Raw genomic sequence first — 23,619 nt, 5'->3', positions numbered from 1 at the left:
CCTCGATGCCGAGGAGGTAGTGGAGCTCTTTCATGTCCGTCATCTCGAACTTGTCGGAAAGGAGGGATTTGACCTTAGTGATTTCGACGAGATGCTCACCTCCAATGACTAGGTCATCCACATATAAAATGACGAGGTGCCCTTTCGCCGCGGCAAGCACAATTACGGTCTGCACCGTTGTCATCTTTGCCACCGGAGCAAAGGTCTCTTCGTAGTCGACGCCATGCGTCTGAGCGTATCCTTTCGCTCCGAGTCGAGCATTGTAGCGGTTTACGGAGCCATCATCGTTATACTTCACCTTGTAGATCCATCTACATCCGATCGCCTTTTTGTGTGGTGAGGTGGGAATGAGATCCCACGTCTTGTTCTTCCGTAGTGCCTGCATCTCTTCATTCATTGCTTCGATCCATCGCGGGTCCTTCGTGGCTTCCAAAAAGGTTTCCGGCTCCCGTACTGTCGCTACCTTCATCATAAAGGCGTAATGGTACACCATATAATCGTTGTAGCCGAATCGGCTTACGGGGTTCTTTTCACGAGTGGATTGGCAGAGTTTTTCATTTGCAGAGATGAGGGCTTTCTTAGTTCCGATTGGTGCCTCGAAACCGCCGAACTCACTCTTGAGTGAGTGAGTCGATTCATCGTCGTCGAAGCGATGATCTTCGTATTCTGACATTTTCGCCTTGCCTTTGTCTATCTTCGGGCTAGGCCGTGATGTGCTTTGATCGCTCAAAGGCTCTTGTGGTCCGCTCAGTCGGGTCGTGATCGGACTTTCTTCGAACATGCGCATAAGATGATCTTCCTCCTCCATCTCTTGTTCGGTGGATTCCGGGTCGAGCGGAGTCGGAGGCGAAGTTGTTGTTGGGAGACAGGTCCCTCCGGATGGGAAGGGAGGAGAACAGTGATGATGAACAAACTCGGCCGAGGCCGATAGGCCTCTGCCGAAACCGGATGAGGAGTACCCGGCTACGGAGAGCCGGATGGTGCAGACCTGGTGAGAATCGGATGAGGAGTACCCGGCTACGGAGAGCCGGATGGTGCAGACCCGGTGAGAACCGGATGAGGAATACTCGGCTACGGAGAGCCGGATGGTGAAGACCCGGTGAGGAGTGCTCACCGGATGAAGAGACATATTCGTAAATATGTTTCTAAGAGTCCATAGAGGCTATATTTGTAAATAGCCGAAAAGTCATATTAGTATAAATATGACTTAGGGAAAACTTTTAGGTGTTGTTGTTGTTTTTTGCTTTTGCACAAGATTATAGCGCGTAACAGTGTACAGAGAGAAAGAGAGAGAGGAAGAGGTCACTGCCTCTGTTGTAACCGCCACCTGTGGCGAAGATTGTGAGCACGAGGTCGTTGCCTCCGTGAACTCACTGTTGTACATTCTAGCATAGTGATAGTTTGCAGCCTGTGGGCTGCCGTGGTTTTTCCCTAGTTTGGGTTTTCCATGTAAACATCCTGTGTACTCTTCTCTTCTTTGTGTCGTGCGTTTCATTTCCCGTTTTCTGTGTATGATTCTAAGCTCGGTTGTGGCCGATCGTTGTGTATAGGGAGCGTGCAGTTCCTGTCAGTTGTCTCTGGTGCGTACCAGGATGTGGACTCGTCAAAGACAACGTCTCGACTTACCCGAGATTTTCGAGTTGAGGGGTTGTAGCACTTGTACCCCTTTTGCTCCAGTGAGTATCCTACGAGGATACATTTCTCCGACTTCGGGTCAAGCTTTTGATGCTTCTCGTCGGGGATGTGTACGTACGCAATGGAGCCGAATATCCGAACATGTGATAGGTTCGGCTTCTTTCCGAAGAATCTTTCGTGCGGAGTGACCTCGTGCACGCCGGATGTTGTGCACCGGTTCATTAGGTAGACGGCCGTATTTGCCGCTTCAGCCCAATATGACTTGGGCATATGCTTCTCGTTCATCATGGCCCACGCTACTTCGAGGATGTGCCGATTTTTGCGCTCGGCTACTCCGTTTTGTGGTGGAGTGTGTCGGCAAGTGAATTCTCGCCGAATTCCTTCCTTTCGGAGATACGCCGTGAAATTGTCTGAGAAGTACTCCTTGCCGCCATCCGATCGAAGGCATTGTACATGTCGGCCCGTGGCTTTCTCGACTTCATTCTTGAAATTTTGGAAGTGTCCGAACACTTCGCTCTTTTGCCGCATCGGGTAGATCCACGTGTGCCTAGAAAAGTCGTCGATGAAGAGCACGTAATATCGGCATCCGCCGAATGTCGCCGTTTGAGCCGGACCCCATACATCGGAATGAATTACGTCGAGTACACCTTTGCTCACGTTCCGCTCCTTCGGAAATGGGTGTCGGTGTTGCTTGCCGAATTGGCACGCTTCGCATACACCTTCAATCTCCTTCTCTTTGAATATCGGTAGTCCGATGACGACTCCTTTCGATTTCATTGCTTTGAGTTTGTTGAGATTGATGTGGCCAATTCGCTTATGCCATAGCTCTATGTCGGAGTCGGCTTTCGTGCTTTTCACGATCATGGCGGATTTCATCTCGTGCGAATCGAGAATGAACATCCGGCCCTCTCTTCTTCCGCGTGCGATGATTCGGCCTTCTTTTTCGATGAAGCACCCTTCTTGGTCGAATCGTACTTGCATCCCTTGCTCAACCATTTGGCCGACCGAGACCAAATTCTTTGTGATGGTGGGTACATGCAAGACATTTTTAATGTATGTTTGCTTACCTCTTTCGCCGAATGGAACATTGCCGATGTGCCGAATCGGGTGCGTAATGTCATCTCCGGTTTCGACATAACCGGGTCGCTCCGGCTCTCGAAGTTCGAGAAACCATTCTTTGTGGGATGTCATATGGTTTGAGGCTCCGGAGTCTACAAACCATACGTCCTCCGGATTGAGGGCACTAGTTGAGGTAGAGGCCGACATAGAGTTTGCTCTATGTTTCATCATGAACATTCCGCTACGGTCGGAGTTGCGTGCATACATTCCGCCACGATCTTCATAGTCGGAGTTGTTCCCGTACATTCCGCTATACTCTTCGTAGTCGGAATTGTGTGCGTAATTCGTGAGTTGTCGGCTTGTGGAAGCCGATTCATGCATCTTCTTTCAGCACTCTTCTTCGTGGTGGCCGAGCTTTCCGCAATATCCGCATTCGGTTGCAATTTGACGGCTCGGGCCAGAGTGGAAGCTCCCCCTTCTTGCGAAGGTTCCTCGTTGGCCTCCGTTTTGCGGCCGAAATTGGGAGTTGTTGTCGTAGGTCGAACCTCGTCCGCCGTGTCTTTGGCCGAATCGGCCTCTCGCTCGTCCGCGTCCTCTTCCTTCATTAGAGTGCGTGTAGAGCATGTGGCCTTCTGACTCATTGCTCCTTGTACGCACGTGGTTTTCTTCGACCAATAGCATTGATTGGAGCTCGAAGAAGGAGGGAGATTTCTCCTGTGCTAGAATGGCGGTTCGCATTGCGCTGAACCGTGGTGCGAGGCCGCTGAGGCATATTTGCACCATCTCATCATCATCTATACTTACGCTTATTGAGCCGAGCGAGTCACAAAGCTCCTTGATCTTCAAGGTGTATGTCGTGATGGACATATCCCTTTGTTGAATGTTGTTCAACTCTTGGCGGAGTTGAAGCTTCCTCGCGGTCGTGTTGGCGGCGAAAATCTTTCGTAGATTTTCCCACGCTTCCTTCGGTGTCTTGGCTTCTCGAATGTAACCGAGCATGTGGTCGTGAACACATGTCGCCAAACAATACATCACGCGGCTTGCGGCTTGCTCCCATGTCGCGTATCCGGGAGCCGCTTCGGCGGGTCGGTCTTCATGCGCTCCTTTGATGTAGCTCCAATAGCCTTGTCCGACAAGGTATTGGTGCATCTTGTACTCCCAAGATGCAAAGTTGTTTCGATCCAACTTCTTGGTTGGGAGAGCGCTCCCCATTTGAGTATTCATTATGTCGATTCTTCTTCTTCTTCTTCTCTCTTCGAATGCGAGCTATGTAGCGACGCTACGATAGCTATGAGCCGGTTCTTGGTCGTCGGCGTAGAGCACAACACACGATGACGATGAGGCGAATGGGCTAGATCGAGCTACCAAATCGCTCTGATACCATGTAAAGAATCAAGAGATAGATTCTTGTGAAGTGGAATAGGTGTGAACTGTGTGTGTGTGTGTGAGAGAGAGAGAGAGAGAGAGAGAGACAGACAGACAGAGTATACGCAAGGTTAAAAGTATATTAGCAAAGGAGAAAGACTCAACAATTTACAAGGTGGGAGGAGAGTGCTTTATGTAGTCACCCTCTCTCTTCATTAACTACTAGGCTCATGGAGCATGGGGAATGTGAAAGCTCATAAGTTATGTGTCATAGAATATGATTCTATGACTCATACTAAATGCTAGAATACAAAGTGGTGACATAATGGTGACTCTTGACCGTTGGAGTGTCTCTTCACTCTCAAGGTGAGTTCACACACTAGACCAAGTTGAGCTTGATTCTCAACAATCTCCAATATCAACAAAGTCATGTCAATCCGGCTCTCTCAAGTCTCAAAAACATTTTTGATGAGGCCTCATATGGTTTGATGTCTTCTGCATTGGATGTCTTGGTCAGACTAGAGGCCGACATAGAATTTTCTATATGTCTCATCACGAACATTCCGCCATGATTGTCATAGTCGGAGTTAGTGGCATAATTGGTTAGTTGTCGGCTTGTGGAGGTCGACTCACGTTTCTTCTTCCGACACTCTACCTAATGGTGGCCTATTTTGCCACAATACCCGCATTCGATGGGGTCATTTTGTCGGCTTAGTCCGGCATGAAAGCTCCCCCCTTTTGCCGAACGTTCCCCTTTGTGTCTCTAGATTCTTACCAGTGATGGGAGTTTTTTTCATGGGACAGTCCTCGTCCGCTATGTCCTTGGCCAAATTGGCCTCTTCTTGCACGGTCACATCCTTTGCTTCTGTCCGAGAGCAAGTAGAGCATGTGTGCTTCAGAGGCCATGCTCCTTGATCGGATGTGATTCTCTTCGACCGGTAGCATCGGCTGGAGATTAAAGAAGGAGGGATGATTTTCTCTTGCGAGGATGGTCAATCTCATTGTGCCAAATCATGGTGTTAAGCCACCAAGGCATATCTGCACCATTTCATCGTCGTCAATGTTGACGTTGATTGGGCCAATTGAGTTGCACAACTCCTTGACCTTCAAGGTGTAGCTTGTGATCAACATGTCTCTCTGTTGAATGTTATTCAACTCTTGACGGAGTTGAAGTCTACGTGCGGTCATATTTCACGCCAAGATCTTTCTGAGATGCTTCCACACCTTCTTTGGCATTTTAGTTTCTTGAATATAATCATGCATATGGTCTTGGAAGCATGATGATAGGCAGTACAACACTTGACTTGTTGCTTGTTCCCATGCTAGGTAGTCGGCATGTGTTGGATTGGGTTTCACTTCTTGTGCTCCCTCGATGTAACACCAATAACCTTGGCCGACAAGGTATTGGTGCATCTTGTATTCCCAAGATGCAAAGTTGTTTTTGTCCAACTTTTCACTAGGAAGAGAGCCACCCATCTAAGTGTTCTTGATGATCAACTGGTTGTAATGGTTTTTCTACTTCTTCTTCTTTGTTGAATGAATTGGTACTTCTTGATCATCGGCATGTAACACAACACAGGTGCATAGGCTGGATTAGTCTACCAATCGCTCTGATACGATGTAAAGAACTAGTGATGTGATTCTATGCAGTGGATTAGAAATGTGTGTGTGTGTGTGTGTGTGACGAGAGTAAGAACAAGATAAAATAGAAACCAAAGACTATATATTCACAAGACAATGAAGACAACCAATGGTTACAACAAGAGAGAGGAAGATGCTTATGAGCTCTCCCTCTCTCTCTAGATTCTCTCACCTAACACTCACTCTCTCACTAGAATCTTGGGATGCTTTAACTAGCCCATAACTATGTGTCATAGAGGTGTAACTACTTATGACACATCAGTTAATATTACAAGACGGTGTGTTCCCACAAATTGCAATATGACCAAGTTCCTTAGATACATATACTCCCGATTGGTAACATTATACCTCATAAGGATATTATAATCAAAGGATATATCACATTATTTCCCTTAACATAAGGCAATTCTACACTTGTTTCGACAATTATAGCCTACACATTTACATCAGCCTTTCGGTGCCAATAAGTAGGAAGTGGTAGAGTAATGTCTTGTTGGTGCTTAACACTATGCATTATTAGCCCATAAAACGTGTGAACAAGGTGTCTTGTTTATTTTTCACCCACCCTAGTCGACCATTGAGGTGCATATTGTGAAATGCACATAAGAGATCAAAACCAATCTACTTAGCTTCTTACTTCTTAATCAATTTATAGTTGATACAACGGAACCCATTTGGGTTGGCTTGGCTAAAAAGGGTGTGCTAAAAGGGTGGGTCATTTTGGGCACACGCATCCTAAAAAGGGTGGGTCAACTTGGGTACGTGCATCCTAAAAAGGGTGAGCTAAAAGGGTGGCACAAAGGAACACATGCACACCACAATATTGTAGAGGAAAACAACAATTAGTGACATAGAAAAACATCTTCGTTTTAACAGGAGGTGCATCTTAATAATGACTCTATTGTTAACGAGAAAGGGTAGTTAGAAGGCCCAAGGTCCATTGTAGAAGCTGATGCAAGTTCGGAAGCGAGTTTCCTAGGACCTATTTACTGTCAAAGCTTGGCATTGCAATCGAACAAAAGGTAAGAAGCGAGGTTTCATTGGCAGAAGCACGAAGAGTGGGGATGCTTTAAGAGGGTGCGACACGTGGCAATCGAGGGAGCTCGTGCCGAGCACGAGCACAGAAAGGAGAGATTAGAGATTGGCTCTTGCGCAAGTTTCCGGGGAGACACGAGGGGCTGCATGAACATTCCGGAGACACGAGGGACCGAACAACAGCAGCCCTGGGCTTGCAAGGACACGTGGCAAATAGCAATTTGTGCCACGTGTAGGGAAAGAGTATACCCCCCTAGAGGCTTGTGTTCTGTCTTGTCTCTCTTCTTGGAGAAAGTGGGAGAGACAGAGACAGAGACAGAGAGAACAGAGAGAACAGAGAGAGACAGAGATGGAGATATTGTCCACCATAGCTCAACCACAACTCATCCCCGCTTCGATCTTAGCTCATCCATTTCCTTCACTGCGCAGCACCCGGAGCTCTGCCAGGTTCCTTCACAAGGCCTCTGTTATTTCTTCCTCTTCTTCTTCTTCTTCTTCTGCTTCTACAACAACAACGTCTCCACCTTCAAAGCTCTCTAAGGTCGTCAAATGGGACCTCGGGAAGCGCCTCCAGACACAGACTACTCAAATTACCCCCGACATCACCACTATTCGCTCTCTGGATTGGGACCGAGATCGTTTCGACATGTAAGTCATAAGCGGTTTTATCTTCCGATCATTCATTTCATTCTTTACTTTATTCATGTGTTTTTTGCTCATGGGAAATAAAACAAACCATAGCTTTCCCTAAATACCTGTCAATTGTAGGATTTTTTTAGCTACATATCTGTTTGGATGATTTTGAGCTTTACTCATTGATCTCTTACAATGAGGTAAGGAAAATAAGCAAAATCCAATAAGTTTCTGTATATTTTGATGATATGATTGTTGTCACGTGCAGAGAATTTGGGCTACAGAATGGCACCACATATAATTCGTACATCATTGATGCTGAAAAGCTTACTGTTGTAGATGCTTCACATGAGAAATTCAGAGGACTATACCTTTCAGCATTGAAGGACCAAATTGATCCAAGCACTATTCAATATATTGTGGCGAATCACACTGAGCCTGATCATAGTGGCTTGATACCAGACCTCCTTGAACTCTCACCAAATGCGATCGTATTGGGGTCCAAGATCTGTATACAGTTCTTACAGAATCTTATTCACAAGCCTTTCAAAAGCCAGATTGTGAAGGTAACGATATAAAATAAGTATGAACGAATCTTATCCATGATATATTGGCATGAAGCAGCAAGTCTTGTATTGAGATGTCATCTGATTCTTTGGGTTTTCACCACCCTGTTCCATATATGGGAGAGTGTGCATGAACACATTATTTCTATATGAGTGTGGACAAAGACACATTCCCCAGATGTATTGCTTATTTTAGGTGGGTTTTGCAGGGCGGCGACACTGTTGATTTGGGAAAAGGACATGTTTTGGAATTTGTTATTGCACCAAATTTGCACTGGCCAGATACTATATTTACATTTGACCAAGGTTCTGGAGTTCTATTCACCTGCGATGCATTTGGAATGCATTATTGTTCCGAGACGGTCAGTTACGAAATGCGATGTAAAACCAATGATTTGAATGTTTTGTTAAATATATAATACAGGCACTCAGTTCTTTGTGTCCATGGCAATAAGGAACGAAAGAAGATTGTTTGCAATGTTTTCAAGGAATTCTTATACATATTAATTTATTTGGCTAACGAAGGAGCATAACAGTTTTGGTTAGATTGGATGAGTGAAATTCCAAAGAAAATTAAACCTCATCAGCAAATTGTCGGATTGTTGAATAAAAGCTGAAATGAACTCTTTATCCTTGTTTTGGCTTTTGGTTTGATAACATTGTTTCCTACCTAGCTTTAATTAACCTTGTTCCTTTGCAATTGGGGAATCTGTCATGTAGGAAAGCAATATATTGAGTTGAACGCCTCACAACAATCTTTTAATTTCTTTTACATGATGAAATAGAATGCAGTCTATGTAAGAAACATATTATGAAGATATGCACAGAAAGAAAGCCATTTGAAATCTTCACTTTACATTTTCAATCTGTAAAGATTTTTGGAATGGAATTTAAATTATATGATGCACACTGGCTCCATTCTACTTCATGGCATACCACATAGGCTGTGTAGGCTCTGGATAAAGTTTTCTTCTCTGATTAATATAGGTTTATGATGAGGATCTCTCCATGATTGAGCCACACTATCGGTTTTATTATGATTGTCTCATGCGCCCAAACTCTCGCTCTGTGCTGAATGCACTTAAAAGAGTGAGTGGAATGGAGTTTGGAGTCATTGCTACTGGCCATGGACCCGTTCTGACCTATAACATCCCTGAGCTGATGAACAAGTATGAAACATGGAGTAAACAAGCTCTTGAAAAGCAGCTTGCCACTGTCGCAGTACTGTATATTTCCGATTATGGTTATAGTGATAGACTTTCACAAGTGAGGATCTATACCAACCTTTTTGTTGAAATTATTTTCAATTTGTGTATTGTATTGATGTTGTTTCTCTATGTAGGCATTTGCAAGAGGATTGACAAAAACAAACATCCTAGTTGATATGCTGGATCTGAATTCAGCAGATTCACAAGAGCTTATAGAATGTGTCGGCAGATGTAGTGGAGTTCTTCTCATGACCCCTCCCAGCTCAGGTGCTACAAATGCGTTGATAAGCACTCTGTATGCAGCTGTCAAACCCAAACAAGTATGTTTGAACTCCTCCCTTTCTTTAGATCATATTCATCTGGTATACAAGAAACTGTTTCAATAATTTGGGGTTTTCTTGATTATGTAGCCAATAATTGTAGCGGAGAGTTATGGTGGAGATGATGAACCAGTCGATACAATTATGCAACGGTTTCTTGAATTAGGCATTACATCACCAGTGCCTCCATTACGTGTGAAAGAAACTCCGTCAGAAGCAACGTACTTTCTCTCCTTCTTGGATCTTAACATAGAAGGAACTTTCACCCTTTCTTTTTTATTTATTTAAAAGACTATGAAATGTTTTCAAGGTTTTTCTTTGCAAAAGATTGCTGTCTGAATTATATAGCATCATCACATGCAAATACCATTTGTATGAAATAAAGTCTGATCGTCATTAAAATATGAAGCTAGCCAAGTGGTCACAGGTATCAGCAATATGAAGAGGCAGGCACTGATCTAGGGCAGATATTCTCTCAAAAGAAGGTAATTGAATCCATAAAGACAAACATTCCAATGAATGTTGCCAAGGCGCTTGCACGGGTATCAGGTGGAATTTATGTTGTGACTGCGAAAAAAGGAGATTCAAGAGGTGCTATGATTGCATCATGGGTATCTCAGGTATGTAATGTTGTGGTCTTTGAATCAATGTATTGTAGTACCGAATTCGTTTTCTAGGAACAAGACAATAGGTGGAGTAGAAGACCTGCTTCCCACTTTCACCCATTTCTTTCTATTTGCAATGGGATGTGTAACTAGACTTTACTATATACTTTGTCCACCTTATAACCTAATAGAGGTTTTAGATTAAATTCTTAATCTACAATGCTTAAATAGGAAACGGGCATCTATTTTGAAAGAAAATCAAAGGCACAGATAAATCATTCTATGGTTAATATGACTTCATTATTTGTACAACAGGCCAGTTTTAAACCACTTGGAATAACAATTGCCGTAGCAAAAGACCGAGCAATTGAATCTCTGATGCAAGTAAGTAAGCTTCTCTCTGAATCAAGCTTGTATAGATGGCAGCAAAATTATATGATTGTAGCATTATGCTTCTCTAGTCTCTTGTGCCTACCCCAAAAATTATATATTTTTGCAGGTCGGTGACTTGTTTGTTCTTAATTGCTTGGAGGAAGGAAAGTATCAGCCCGTGATGAAACACTTCTTGAAGAGATTTGCCGCTGGAGGTGAGTGACTATGCTATGTAATTGTTTACATGAAAGTTTTTGGTATGTAGGCTTTGAAAACCTCCCTGTTTTGGTTTTTAAGACTCATTCCTTGCTCAGTGTGTTCCTTTCACTCTTTGGGGCTATATGGATGTCAGTATATCTTCATGAACCTGGTGACATGAGTCAGAATGCATCATTCTATAACATCTAGTCCGCATTTATGTTAATATGTGGGCTTGTTGAGAAACCATTTCATGCAGTGAAAGAAACCTATGAGAAGTATTCATGAGATGAGAACAGTGATATATCTTCATTCCCCAATTCTACACGCTTGAACTCTAAGGTCCCTTTTACCTCTATCCTGCACTCACCATACTCATTGTGACGATTATACTACTTTTCCCTTGCCCTAGGATTACTAATTTCCTTTGGCTTTAGTTTATATCAAGCATTTATATCATATATCAGGTGATGGTTGTATCTATGGTAATTTTGGCCTTCAAGAGACATTACATTTCATTCCATCAACCCCCTTGACATTTTATAAGATTTACACAGATGCAACATTTGGTCTCTAGTTCACAGTCCTTTTGGAGATGCTAATATAATATCACATTTCATTTATATCTTGCATAGAGAAAGGAAAATACTTGGATGACTAGATAAAAAAAAACATAGTTGCACATTGTTCTCTTTCTTTGTTAATCTTGCTTCCAAGTATGCACGTGCACCATGCTGATGGATGGATGTGGTTCTAAGGAACTTGAATGAAATAATGTCCTTACTTTTCTTGGTGTTGTAATGATAATGGAGTGTTGGGGTTGAACACAGATGATCGTTTTGAGGGAGTGGAGTACACAGAGGCAGATAATGGGTGCCCGATATTGATGGATGCGGTTGCATACATTCAATGCATGGTGAAAAGCCGAATGGAGACTAGCGATCACTGGGTTTGCTACGGAGAGGCAGTGTCTGGAAAAGTCTCCAAGCCTGATAGTGTAACTGCGGCACACTATCGGAAAGTGGGGAACTACTATTGATCACATTATGTATAAAATATATGTATATGTATATATCATTAATTGTATGTACTACTATATGGGTGGTCACATTTTGAAGTCCTCGAATTTCAAACATTGCCCACATTAAGGAGTGATTTGAAGAGGATTTTATTTTGTTTCTCTTAACCACAAAACGAAGCTTCTAAGAAACTTGCAGGAATTATCATAAATGAAGTTTGTGAATATTCATGCATGCAGAAAAATAGCTGGATGCAATCAATCAAATAATGAGTTTTGTGTAACTTTTTCCTTTGTGACTCGCCCATTCTAAGTCGAGCCAGGTTTTTAAGACGAGAAAGTATGTCAATGCCTAGAATATGGCATGTAGCGACTAGAATGAAATCATTGTTCACAACATAATTTGAAAAATATATTTCTTTCCAATAATTGAGAAAAAGTATGTTGTTTTCATTAAACATAGATTTATATTTCTTTCAACTATATGGATCTATGTTAATCTTTTCAAATTAGTTTTCTAGTGGCTTTCGTAAAATGGAAATAGCTGTTAAGGATAGACAAATAGCCTACTAGATACGTGAGAATTTGAGATGACAACATCTAGTGCTCTTAGTACCAAACATGAGTAAATGGTGAGGTTCATGATGGTACCATCGGTTCCAATAATTTGTTATCATTTTTATATTGTTTATGCTAGACAAATCAATAAAGAGAAACATTTGACAATCTACATTATTTTAGCCAGTTTAGCTTGTCATTGATAATGTAGATCAAATTAATGATGAGGGATATAATAAGAGATTAATGATTCTTAACCACACCAACCTCTCTCAAGTAAAGAAGATAGAGACAAACATACAATGGCATGGGTGCCATGCATGTGAAAGTTGAGTAGGATCATTGAGAACCTAAACTAGGGAAAATAGCTTTGTCGATGATGTTGAGGAAAGGTTGCAAGCATATCTTTGGTTTTCATTAAGCATATCTATGGTTTTAAACGTATTTGTTCTAAGCATTTAATGAATTGTATCTTTTAAATGTGTATTCTAAGTTTTTTTTTCTTTTAAATTTAGAATACTTGGCATACGTACTCTACACGTATTTTGTATGCTAAGTATTCTACAGACTACAATTGTGCTTTAGGACCCTTCCTTCCACCTAGTTCACAAGGTCCTCCCTTTCCAGAACTAAGTATTTCATATGCCCCACTCCCATATGCATTACTATGTCTACCATTCAATATATATTGCATTTCTAGTGGGTAGGTTAGATGCTAGACATCGTTATGTTGCTCATTCGAGTGTTATTGGTAACTCTCTCACTTTTCCACAAACTGGTTACATCCTCATATATTCTCAGGCACCACTATCGAGCTTTTAGCTTCGTGAATATCTGTCTTCATTGTGGGAGAAAATGACAAACTTTATACCATGTCCACCATGACATTATGCTTCCTAGCCATGTGTCGATCCTCAGGATTCATCAACTTGATATAGGCTATCTGTTATGTGCACATAACATTGGTGAGGTAGGTCACCAATATTTACATTAGTGAAGGGTATGTTCACTAATGTTAAAAAGGGGACTAATGATTGGATAGAAGGAATGATAAGTGCCTGCACTATCATGATTTGGACAACCAATGAATGGAGAGCCTTTTAGAAAGGCACATCTATTAGAGATCTAGGTACTAAAGTAAGCTTAAGATAAGGATAAAGTAATGATAGATAGAAAGGAGAAAGAGAAAGAAGGGTGCCGATCCACCCGACCACCCCCGAGCGAAGGGATCGAGACGGACTCGAGCCTCGATCGGCATCCCATACCACCGCTGTGGCGTCGAATCGTACCTGGTGCTGGCGCGCTCGCTACAAGAGTTGACCCACCACAAGAGCAGAGTCTCGATGTAGTCAAAAGATGATGAAATGAGGGTAGCTAGGCCTCTTATTTATAGCGATACCCAAGGCCCCCCAAGCAAGTTCACACTTGACCTAATGGGTTGTCTCAATCCCAAGGATTAATAGTAATCCTCCCTTTCTTTACACTCTCGTTTAACCCTCACACTTATCCACGTGTAAAGAATACTACGGTAAATTCTCACCACGGGATATTATATGGTCATGCTCGTAACATACTCCCCCTCTTTAAAACCTTGCACTCTTGTAATGGAAAGTTAGGGAAGTTAGTTCTAAGAGTATTTTCGCGTTCCCATGTGGCATCTTTGATTGATTTATCCATCCATTTTATTTTAAATTCTCGGATTTCTTTAGTACGTAATTTTTTTGTTTTAACATCGAGAATTCTTTCTGGTACATGTGGTTTAGAAGATAATTCTTCAGAAGTAACCAGAGTTTCAATTGTAACTGTATTGTCGCCAGAACCTAGAAGTTCTTTTAGACGACTCACATGAAAGACTGGATGAATTCCGACACCATCGGGGAGAGCGAGACGATAGGCTGATGACGGGCCAATGCGTTTGAGGACTGTAAAAGGTCCACAAAACCGTGGGGCTAACTTAGCGCACTTACCCGTAGACAATGTCTTAGAATTGTGAGGTACACGTAAAAATACCTTCTGTCCAGGTTGAATACACAAGGTCGCCTATGATGGTCGGCATAAAAACGCACTCTATCTTGAGCTGTTTTTATATTATCTCGTGCAATTTGCAACATATCTTGTATATCCCGAAGAAAGTTTTGCGTACTTCGCAACTCATCATGATGTATATTAACATCAATCGGGGCTCATGGCTGAAAACCATACATCAACATAAAAGGACTATATCCCGTCGACGTATGCTTGGAGCTGTTATAAGCAAACTCCAAAATTGGGAGATAACGTTCCCATTTTGTTGGTTTTGCACCAACGTATGCTCGAAGCATGTCCTCAATAATTTGATTTACTCGCTTTGTCTATCCATCGGATTGAGGATGATCCGTGGAGCTCATGCTCAACGTAGTTTTTAACTTCTTAAAGACTTGCGTCCAAAAGTCACTAGTAAACTTTGGATCTCGATCACTCACGATATCCATCGGTAACCCATAAAAACGAAACAATTCGTCAACGAATTGGTAAGCCAATTCAGGAGCTATTACCGTGGTTTTAGTAGCAATAAATCTGGCCATTTTAGTTAGTCGATCAACGACAACCTAGATGGCATCATGACCTTTTTGGGTGCGAGGAAAGCTAACAATAAAATCCATGGATATACTTTCCCACTTATTATTGGGAATATCCAAGGGATGTAAAAGTCCTGCGGCTTTAAGTCGCTCAGCTTTGTTAACCTGACACTGGTGACATTTAGTCACATAGCTATGTATGTCAAGATGCATCTTAGGCCAATAAAATTGAGTGGAGATGAGAACGAGTGTACGATGTATTCCAAGATGCCCTGCTGAGGGTGCATCATGGCATTCAAAAAGAATCCTCTTTTTGACCTCGGGTAAATCTGGAACACAAACCTTCCCATTACGGTAGAGCAAACCGTTAGCAATGTGTAAGTATTCCTTCGAGGATGTGATGGTGTTTGTTCCAGACTCAACTCTTGCCCAGTATTTTGCGAAATAATTGTCATCAGGATACTTTCCTCGAAGGTGATCATAAAGATCTGAGGATATTTCAGTGAAACTAAGCGTGTTAACTTCACGGATGCGACTTAGTGCATCAGCGACAGTGTTCATGGAACCTTTACGATATCGTATGGAAAAATCAAAGTCCTAGATGAGATCAGCCCATCGTGCCTTACGACCTTTCAGGTCTTGTTGGTCACAAAAATATTTCAAGGACTCGTGGTCCGTAGTTACCACAAAGCGATTTCCATAAAGATAATGGCGCCATGTTTTGAGCGCATGTATAACTGCAAATAATTCCTTTTCTTGAACGGTATACCGACATTGAGCAGAATCAAGTTTCTTACTCTCGAATGCTATTGGTTTACCATCTTGATACAAGACAGCACCTATAGCATAATCACTTGCATCGGTTTCAACCTCAAAAGGTTTTGAAGGATCAGGTAAAAGAAGTGAAGGAGCCTTGCAAACAAGGTCCTTGAGTTCCTTAAAGGTGAGGTCTAGTGTAACATTCCACACAATAGGTTTTGTAGACTTACGCGTTTGACCTTTTAAAAGTTCAGTAAACGGCGTCGTCAATTGGGAGTAATTACGAAGAGACTTTCGCAAAAACCCGACAAAACCAAGGAATGATCGAACTTCTCGAATATTCTGAAGAGTGGGCCAAAGCTTGATTTTCTCAATGCGAGAAGGATCAATTTCAACTCCTCGTTCGGTTATGAGATGTCCTAGATAAGTAATTGATTTCTTGAAGAACTCACATTTTGAGATCTTCGCATAAAACTGTTTGTCACGCAACATCTATTCAAGGGGCCTAGGAAAAGGTATAAATATGAGGCTTAGCTACCCTCATAATCACATTACGTCGAAAGGATGTTGTCTTAGACACAGGTGGTGCAGGCTAGGCTTTCGTCTCGACGATCGTGTTTATCTCTTCCAAGGTATTAGTCATCCTAATATCCGGCGGTATGAGACATCGGTGGTAGGTTGGCTATGTCTAGATCATAGCTCGGGGGTGGTCGGGTAGAACGGGTTCTTCTATCCAATCTATTTTCCTTCTTTTACTTTACTTTGGTCCATTGATTAGTAATAGACTCTTAACAGTGGTATCAGAGCATTTACTAACAATTTCTTTTTGTTTTTTTTATGTTTTTTGCGTGTGAGCGATGGGGATCTAACAAGGCTCGTCGTGCTCTTCATAGGATCAAAACAACATTCTTAACCCGGTATTCTTCTTTCTCAATCTCTCTTTTCTTTTCTATGATGCTTTCTTCTTGGTCATATGGAAGTGGTATTACGTTTTCTTTTCTTTTCTTTCTTCTTTCTACCATCATATGATGTTAATCTACTTATGCATCGGGTTGAGCGTGTTTGCACTAATCGCACACGCTCAACTCATGGCCCTTTTGCATATTGCGATGTATCTTCCACTCTCCCCTCTCTTGAGTCTTCTCTTACGATATTAATTATTTTTGTGCATTGGGTCGAGTGTGTTTGCCCTAATCGCACACGCTCACCTCATGGCCCTTTTGCATATGATGTTGAGTATGCCACTCTTCCCTTTATTGAGCCATCACTTGGTTGATTCTATGGGATGTTGTGATCTTGACGAGGTGTATGTCGCCTACCTATGCCACTCTACTCTCTATTGAGCCATCACTTGGCCGATTCTATGGGAGTTTGTGGCCTTAACAAGGTATATGTCGCTTACCTATGCCACTTTACTCTTTATTGAGCCATCAATTGGCCGATTCTAGGGAGATGTGGTGGTCTTGAGGAGGTGCATGTCGACTACCTTAGGGTTTCATACCTTAAGGCATGCTTAATGATTCATACACCTAATTGATTATTATTCTAATTAATTTGTAATTACACAAATTTTCGTTTCACTTTTGTATGATTTTCTAGTAATTGTCATTTCCCACCCACAATTAACTCTCTTTCTTGCCCTTATTTTAAGTTCATCTACCCTATTTACTTACGTTTAATGGTGTAATGATTCATGTAGACTATTTTTTAATATTGAGTGGGCATCATGCCGTTTTTTGAACGATTTTTTCCAACGACTCATCTAGGTTTAACTCATATTATCAAGCCTTAAATATCGAGTAAAACCACATGAGTTCCCCTATTGATGTTTTACTCATAGATTTGAGTTCTACATCTTTGCGCACAACACCACCGCCACTTGTATCAATTTGTGGCTTATGTCACAATTGTGCAAATTACAACCACCATATTGGGATGTATATGTGCATACCTCGCACCATCCATTTATTTGTGACATTTTTTTTTTTAGTAGGTAACACATGGGTTTTTTGACCCTTGTTTTCGTCACTGCTTGATTCTTATGGGTAATGACTTATTTTATCGTTTTTGTCATAACATTTGCTTGTTACTCGCAAGACTGGAATATTACTTGCGAGTGCACTTGTTTTTTCACGCAATACACTTTCTCAACCATATCAATACATGTTGGGTTGGCATTCTAATATAAGGCTAACTAGGAAACTATGTTGATGTTAGAACCATGGTTGAGCCTCGGGGAGCCGCCATGATTATTCAAGATAGAGATTTGAGAAAGACTTCTTAGTTATGTTTTCCCCCATGGTTTTTAAAACACCATAGTGTTACCATAGTTATCGGATCTCGAATCACATCTCATATGTCTAGAGAGGTAAAGACGTGAGATGCTTTCTCCGTAAAGTTCTTACAATCAAAATTTCAAGCATTCATTTTGCTTGTGTATTTTCTGAACCTCCTTATTTATATTGCATACCCACAACTTGCATCATGGAATAAGTTTTGAACATTGTTGGAGCAATCTCTCCGACCGAGACCTCTCAACTCCAATCCGCAGCTCGCACACAAGCGGAGATCACTATTGAACAATTGCTCATTACTACCTTGAATCAATTAGCCGAAATGAGGCAGGCCAATATGGCATTGGAAAAGAAATTCCAAGAATTGACTATTGAGTCCAAGAAAGAAGGTGAGCCTTCTTTCGTAGTAACGTCATTCAAGGGAGATAAGAAAGAAAGAACCGAGGAAGCCATTACCACTTGGCTTGGTCGTTGGGAGTCTCACTTTGAGCTCCACCCCAAGCCTGATGCTTTAAAAATTGGTTACGTCGGTCGTGAGTTAGATGGCCGAGATGTTGCTTGGTGGCGCCGCACAAAGAACTTACCCACAACTTGGGAAGGTTTCGTTGATGTTTTTAAGAAACAGTTTTTGCAGCCACCTTCTCAAACTGAACAAGCGCAACACTTGCTCACGTTGTCGAGTAAGCCATTTACCTCTCTCGAGGATTATGTGCAACATGCTCGGACCCAGATCCAAAAATCGGGACTTACGGGGGAGAAATGGTTTGTTGCTTGCTTTTTGAATGGTATTCCTAATGGGGATTGCCATTGGATAGTCCATGACAAGGACCCCACAACTTTTGAGGAAGCTGTCAACATTGTACTTCGGTACCATAGGACTTCCAAGAAAGACCACAATAAACCTGAGTTCGCCAAAACTCCGAATGTCAAGTTCATTGGGAAATGTAAGCAATCCAATGACACACTTGACCGCGACTCCAAGAAACCTAACCTCTTCTGTGCATATTGCAAGAAGCAGAGCCACACAAAGGATACCTATCGTCGTCTTGAGAGGAAGTTAATGAACACCCCTCCTCAAGACAAATGTACGAGTCACACAAGTGAGTCTTTTGATGTTCTTGAAGTTCATACCAACCACTTAAGTTCATGTGAATGCACTTTTCCGTCACATTTACTTGGACCTAATGATTGACTCCGAGCAGTCAGGTATATCAATGGAACACAAACACATTTCTTGTTTGATTCCAATAGTTCTCACAATTTTCTTAATGATCACTTTGTGCAGCAAATGGAACTCCACATAAATGCAAATGATCATATCTATCAAGTTCACATGGCAAATGGAAGTGTTCAATACATCAATGACATTGTTTGTCAACTGCCAATTCAAATAGATACCTATTTGGAGAAGCTTGACTTTCATGTTATGAAACTACAATCCGCAGATGTAATTTTAGGATACCCTTGGTTTTTTAATAAAAACCCTTCTTTCTCCATTGATTGGGTTAATCACTCAATCACATTTGAACTTAATAATTGTAAACATTTTATTCAATGTTCCAAACTTCCTTCTCGTTCACTTGTGTCTTCTAAATCTTTAAGTGAGTATTCAAGTTCATTAATTTATTCGTGTGTAATTGATCATGCGCTTCAATTTTATTATTCTAATATTGACGCCACACAATTACCACATTATGAACAACGATTACTCGACTCTATTTTAGATTATTTTCAAGACGTGTTTCCTAACAAATTGCCACTTACTTTACCACCAAAACATAATGTGGACCATCAAATTGAACTCATTCCTGGTGCTGCTCTTGTGAGCATTCCACCTTACCGACTTAGTCGATTAGAAGAGGATGAGATCGCTAAACAACTTAAGGAATACTTGAGTATGGGCCACATTAGGTATAGTAAATCACCTTGGGGTGCGCCAGTTCTATTAGTTTAGAAGAAGGAAGGTTCATGGTGAATGTGTATCAATTATCGCCGTTTGAATAAAATGACAATTGAAAATGCATATCTGTTACCTCGTGCTGATGATTGGATTGATCGTTTGCATGGGGCCCGATATTTTACGAAAATTGACTTACAAACTGGTTATCATCAGATTCGCATTGCCGAGGATGATATTCCTAAAACTGCTTTTCGTACCTGTTATTCCCATTATGAGTTTTTAGTCATGCCTTTCGGGTTGACTAATGCTCCAGCCACATTCCAACAAGCGATGAATGACGTTTTCCGAGATCAACTCGGTGATTTTGTTGTCGTCTTCTTGGATGATATTTTGATATATAGCCGTACCTTGCGAGATCATGCTCAACGTGTTCGATTTGTTTTGCAAAAGTTGCGTGACAACTCTTTCTATGCAAAACATTCAAAATGTGATTTTTTCCAAAAATCTATTGTGTACCTAGGTCATTTAATTATGGAAAATGGTGTTGAAATTGAACAGGTTCTCGTATTGAAAAGGTTAAACTTTGGCCCATTCCTCATAATATTCGTGAACTGCGATCATTCTTAGGTTTGTTGGATTTTTATGAAAATCAATTCGTAACTATTCCAAATTGACTACGCCATTAACTGACCTTTTAAAAAGTCATCCACGTAAGTCTGTCAAACCAATTGCATGGAATGAACAACTTGACAAATCATTTGAGACACTCAAAGAGCATGTGTGTCTAGCTCCCACTCTTCTATTATTGGACCCTTCTAAGCCTTTCTCAATCGAAACTGATGCCAGTGATTATGCTATTGGTTCCGTTCTTTATCAAGGCGGTCACCCTATTGCTTTTGAAAGTAAGAAGCTTGATGATACTCAATCTCGGTATTCAATTCAAGAGAAAGAGTTGTTTGCGGTAGTACATGCACTTAAAACATGGAGGCACTATCTCTATGGAAATAAATGTGTGGTTACAACAGACCATCAATCATTGAACTATTTTTGTGACCAGCCAGATCTTGTTGGTCGTAAAGGCCGTTAGGCTGACCTTATGCAAGATTTTGATTTTTCCATACGGTATCGCAAGGGTTCTATGAACACTGTTGTGGATGCTCTTAGTCGCATTAAAGAAGTTAACATGCTTAGCTTCACGGAAATAAAATCTGATCTTTTAGATCACCTGCGAGGGAAATACCTTGATGACAGTTATTTTTCGAAATACTAGACGAAAGCCGAATCTGGTTTAGATGCCGATACTAGCACCCTACCCTCGAAGGCTACCTTTCACATTACAAATGGTTTGCTCTACCGTAATGGAAAGGTCCGTGTTCCAGATTTACCAAACGTAAAACAGAAAATTCTTCATGAATGTCATGATGCACCATCTGCTGGTCATCCTGGAATACAACGCACACTCGTTCTCATCTCGAGTACTTTTTTCTGGCCTAAGATGCGCTCTGACATGCATAAATACGTAACTCAATGCTTACAATGTCAGATTAATAAGTCGGAACAACTTAAAGTTGCAGGTCTTTTACATCCCTTAGATATTCCCAACAACAAATGGGAAAGTATCTCGATGGATTTTATTGTTAGTTTACCTCATACACAGAAGGGTCATGATGCCATTTGGGTTGTCGTTGACAAACTAACAAATTGGCTAGATTTATTCCTACCAAAACCATGGTAACCGCTCAACAGTTGGCTTATCAATTTGTTGATGAGTTTTTTCGTTTTTATGGATTACCAATGGATATTGTTAGTGATCGAGATTCCAAGTTTGCTAGTGACTTTTGGACTCAAGTCTTTAAGAAACTAGAAACTACGTTGAGCATGAGTTCCGTAGATCATCCTCAGTCTAATGGATAAACTGAACGAGTTAATCAAATTATTGAGGACATGCTTCGAGCTTATGTAGCAAAAACCCCTTCTAAGTGGGGGCAATACCTTGGACTATCTTAGAATTTGCCTATAATAGCTCTAAACATACATCCACTAGATATAGTCCTTTTATGTTGATGTATGGTTTTCAACCACGTGCCCTAGTTGATGTCACGATTCATCATGATACATTAGACAGTACACGCAATTTTTTGCAAGACATGAACCAAATGTTGCATATTGCCAAAGAGAATGTCAAGACAACTCAAGATCTTGCTCGATTTTATGTTGATCAGGATAGATGTCCTCGTGCATTTACTATTGGTCAAAAAGTTTTTTTGCGTGTCCCTACTGACTCTACGTCATTGTTTACGGGCAAGTGCGTTAAGTTAGCCCCACGATATTGTGGCCCATTTGAAATCCTTAAGCAGGTTGGGTTATCTGCTTATCACCCTGCCTTACCCCGTAACGTTGGTATTCATCCTGTTTTTCACGTTAGTCGTCTAAAACCATTTTTAGGCTTTGGTGATAACACCATCACAATCTAAGATCTTGTAACATTAGAGGATTTTTCTTACAAACCTCATGTTCCTAAACGAATTCTTGATTCTCGTACTAAGCGTTTACGTTCTAAAGAGATTCAGCTATTCAAGATCAAATGGATGGATAAACCTATTGTTGATGCCACATGGGAACACGAGCATACTCTTAAGACACAATTTCCTCACTTTATATTGCAAGAGTGCAATCTTTTCATATAACTTACATCTAATACATTTCTTCATGTGAGCTTCCCACATCACGACAACGTAGATAGACACCCCTTACTTGTACACGGCCTTTCTTAACTCAGACGTAGATAGGCAACCCATACATGGGCTAAGCTATATAAACATAATGTAGAATCCATATATGGTAGAATACTGTTGAGCGGCAAGCTCAATTGGAGCCAGATCGGCTGAATAAGCCTGAGCCGGTGAGCAAAAGAGCCGGTGAGCTGGGGAGCCGGCTAGCCGGATCCATGAGTAACCGGAAGCCTAGTAGCAGCTAGACTACTAGGGAGTTATTACTCTCGTAGTTAGTGTTAGACACTCGAGTGAGCATTGAAGTACACCATACTTCTGTCAGTCCGTATGGACTTGTATAAAAGTGTTTTCTAAACACATACTATGTACAGAGTGTTGATATAGTTTTTTGAATAGTGATTCTCTTTCTGCTCTCTCTATCTCTCCCGCGTCATGTTAAGCTCTCCATTAAACATGTTCTCTATTTTCTATTTTTTATTGTTTCCGCACGCTATTTGTTTTTACATGGTATCAAAGCGCGAGGGTTCAGAACCTCTGCAGCCGACATAGCTTGAAAAGAAAACTTTCGTAAAGAACAGGAAAAGAAAAATGGATAGAGGAATGGCTAGTTCGCTCCTGGTGGAGAAGCTCGACAGAACCAACTACGCATCTTGGTCTTACAAGATGCACCAGTACCTGCTTGGGCATGGGTACTGGAGCTATGTCAATGGAGCTACAGCACCTGATGCGGCACACAAGGACTTCCCAGTGTGGGAACAATCGGCAAGCAGAGTGATGTACTACTTTGCGTCCAGTGTCGGAAACAAGCTGCTGAGCTATATCCGAGATGCCAAGACGCCAAAAGAAGCTTCAGGAAACCTGAAGAAGTTTTTCGCCGCAAGCACAACGACCAGCAAGCTACAGAATAGACAGGAGCTCATCAATGTCTGACAGAAAAATCTGTTTGTGGCCGATTACATGGCCCAAATCAAGGAAATCTGTGACTCACTCGCCTCCGTCAATGTAAACGTCGAGGAGGACGAGATGGTGCAAGTGTGCCTTGGGGGGCTAGCATCCAGGTTCGGAGCTTTCCGAATGACAGTTTGTATGAGGGAAAATACGCCGTCTTTTTTCGACTTACAGTCGATGCTCCTTGTAGAGGAGAACCACGCCGGTGCGTCAAC

At 41.6% G+C, this 23,619-nt stretch overlaps 1 protein-coding gene across 1 annotated transcript; it reads left to right on the top strand.

The window, feature by feature from the left end:
• The first annotated feature begins 7,050 nt into the window (after nt 1-7,050).
• LOC147856111 (uncharacterized) lies at nt 7,051-11,939 on the top strand. The gene is made up of 10 exons (XM_087329293.1): nt 7,051-7,383; nt 7,637-7,934; nt 8,144-8,296; nt 8,922-9,200; nt 9,277-9,462; nt 9,553-9,683; nt 9,890-10,082; nt 10,383-10,451; nt 10,567-10,654; nt 11,468-11,939. Exons 1-10 carry the CDS (start codon nt 7,085-7,087, stop codon nt 11,674-11,676), a joined length of 1,905 nt encoding a protein of 634 aa, XP_087185419.1. The 5' UTR covers nt 7,051-7,084; the 3' UTR covers nt 11,677-11,939.
• The last annotated feature ends 11,680 nt before the right edge of the window (nt 11,940-23,619 follow it).

Source organism: Azolla caroliniana, unplaced genomic scaffold (assembly GCF_043228905.1).
Source record: "Azolla caroliniana isolate FFs.n. ecotype wild unplaced genomic scaffold, voAzoCaro1.0.p SCAF_13, whole genome shotgun sequence".
NCBI lineage: Eukaryota > Viridiplantae > Streptophyta > Polypodiopsida > Salviniales > Salviniaceae > Azolla > Azolla caroliniana.
The sequence above is the reverse complement of the archived record's forward strand: the minus strand, read 5'-3'. Positions and strand labels throughout refer to the sequence as shown.